Source organism: Buceros rhinoceros, unplaced genomic scaffold, assembly GCF_000710305.1.
Source record: "Buceros rhinoceros silvestris isolate BGI_N320 unplaced genomic scaffold, ASM71030v1 scaffold14676, whole genome shotgun sequence".
NCBI classification, from domain to species: domain Eukaryota; kingdom Metazoa; phylum Chordata; class Aves; order Bucerotiformes; family Bucerotidae; genus Buceros; species Buceros rhinoceros.
The window spans coordinates 53,862-55,838 of record NW_010415881.1 but is presented as its reverse complement, the minus strand read 5'-3'; the positions used below and the strand labels follow the sequence as shown (position 1 = coordinate 55,838).

The following is a 1,977-nucleotide window of genomic DNA, read 5'->3' as shown; positions in this document are numbered from 1 at the left end:
AAAAAAAAAAAAAAAAAAAAAAATCACCTGCCTTTGTAAGGGCCAGTTAATGGAGATCAAGCCCCACAGCCTGGCTTGGGGCAAAGCTACAGTCCCAGACTTGTCTTTTTTCCACCCCCCCTTCAGCGCAGGCAGAGCACAGTGATGTCCCACAGAAGGTCGCTGCATGGCACAGCATGGTGGTGGTGGTGGGCTGATGTGGTTCCAGCAGAAGCATTTCCACTGCCGGAACATGCTGTGGTGCTGCCAAGCTCGGAATTTGGCTTGGTCCCCACCAGGACCCAGCGTGTCATGGTGGCCACCAGCACCTCACCGTTATACATAGCCATCATCGCTTTTGGTGGAAATTAAGCCACGTAATGGGCACTCGGAGGGTATCAGGACCCTGTTGCTTATGGAGCTAAATAACTGGGGCTAAAACTGTGCAGGCAAAGGGGGACAGAGCATATCTGTTTATAAAAGAAATGGCACGGAGAGAGGAGATTTCTCCAGAGCAGCAACACTGGCAAAAGCAAAGCTTCCCTTGGCCTCGAGGGCTCTCCCAGTGCTGGAGACCAGCCAGAAAACAGCTCAGGGGCCCCTTGTGGTTCCTCCATGTGGAGCACACCCCTATTTCTTCACTGTTTTTGTTTAAAACTGAGTTTCTCTCTCTTGCAGCCAGGCCGCCAGCACAGGAGGGAGATGCAGCCACAGCCCTGAGCAGGTGCTGCCAAAACCTTCTGTGATCCACCTCTGCCAAGCCCAGCACCAGCCATGAGCAGCTTCTTCTCACGCCTGGACCCACGGCGAGTGCCATGGGGGGCAGCAGGCCATGCCCTGCGCACCCGCGTCCTGCGTACCAAGCCCGTGGAGTCAATGCTGGAGGGAACAGGGACCGCCGGCACCCAGGGCTCCAGGCTGGCCAAGGTCCTCACCACCCTTGACCTCATCTCCCTCGGCGTTGGGAGCTGCGTGGGCACTGGCATGTATGTGGTGTCCGGCCTGGTGGCCAAGGAAATGGCAGGGCCTGGGGTCATCGTTTCCTTCATCATCGCTGCTGTTGCCTCCATCTTGTCAGGTGAGTCGCGGGGGTGGGATTTTGAGTAACATGGCAACTCATGCATCCTCTGGCTCCATTCATGGGCAGACAACTGGCAGGACCCACGCTCAGCAGCACCAGCTTTGAGGAGGTAGCATCTTCCCCATAGACTAAAAAGTACTTTCAGACTGGGCTTACTCAGCTCAAGGGGTGCACTGTCTCTCATCACCCAAATACCAGACCTCATCTTGCACGGGGAGCCAGCAGCCCAGCCAGAGTTACCCTGATGAGCTGCTGGCAGCTTCCCCAAGGGTGGAGACTGTGGTCAGTGTATTTTGAAACATCTGAGGGTTTTGCAGTCTGTCCCCCAAGCAGAGAGCGTGGCCAAGCCACAGTACTGGCGCTAGAGTGGGGGGTGGCTTCGAGAGGGAGGATAGCAGAGGCTTCGGCACCACCAGGGCCATATGCTTTTGTTGTGCACATGGCTAACAGTTAAACAATTCCTCAATTAGTTTGGGGGCTGATTTTATTGGCTCCTATTCATGCAGGATCACTCTTTGAATTTCCAAAGAAAAACCCAACAAACAAATACGCTACAGAGAGGAATTTCGTATTTTAGTGAAGAGCCGGTGAATTCCCTCTCCTCCGTAGGAACCCAGCTGAGCATATGGCTCTGGCTGTGGTTTCCACATGAAGCCAGCACTGCTGGCATTTGTCCTTTCCAGATCAGTGCTAACACGATGATGTGATGTTCCTGCTCTCCCTGCTCAGAGGACTTTGCAGGCTGTGTCAGTGTGGTATCCAGCTTTTATCTGCAGGTTGGATAAAGAAAACCTGAGTAAATGGCAAAGGGCTTTGATAGAAGACAGGAAGAGCAAACACAGCAGAATGACCTGGCTCAGCTGCTCAAGTCTCTGGGTTTTTGCAGGGGGAGGTAGAAGCACATCATGCTCTTTCCC

General features: G+C 53.8%; 1 protein-coding gene across 1 annotated transcript in view; it reads left to right on the top strand.

Moving 5' to 3' along the window:
- The first annotated feature begins 742 nt into the window (after nucleotides 1–742).
- The window catches only part of SLC7A14 (solute carrier family 7, member 14), a 16,115-nt gene continuing 14,880 nt past the window's right edge, over nucleotides 743–1,977 (top strand). Inside the window, exon 1 of the mRNA XM_010137585.1 lies at nucleotides 743–1,057. Coding sequence (XP_010135887.1) covers nucleotides 754–1,057 — 304 coding nt within the window. The 5' untranslated portion in view covers nucleotides 743–753. The remainder of the gene's footprint in view (nucleotides 1,058–1,977) is intronic.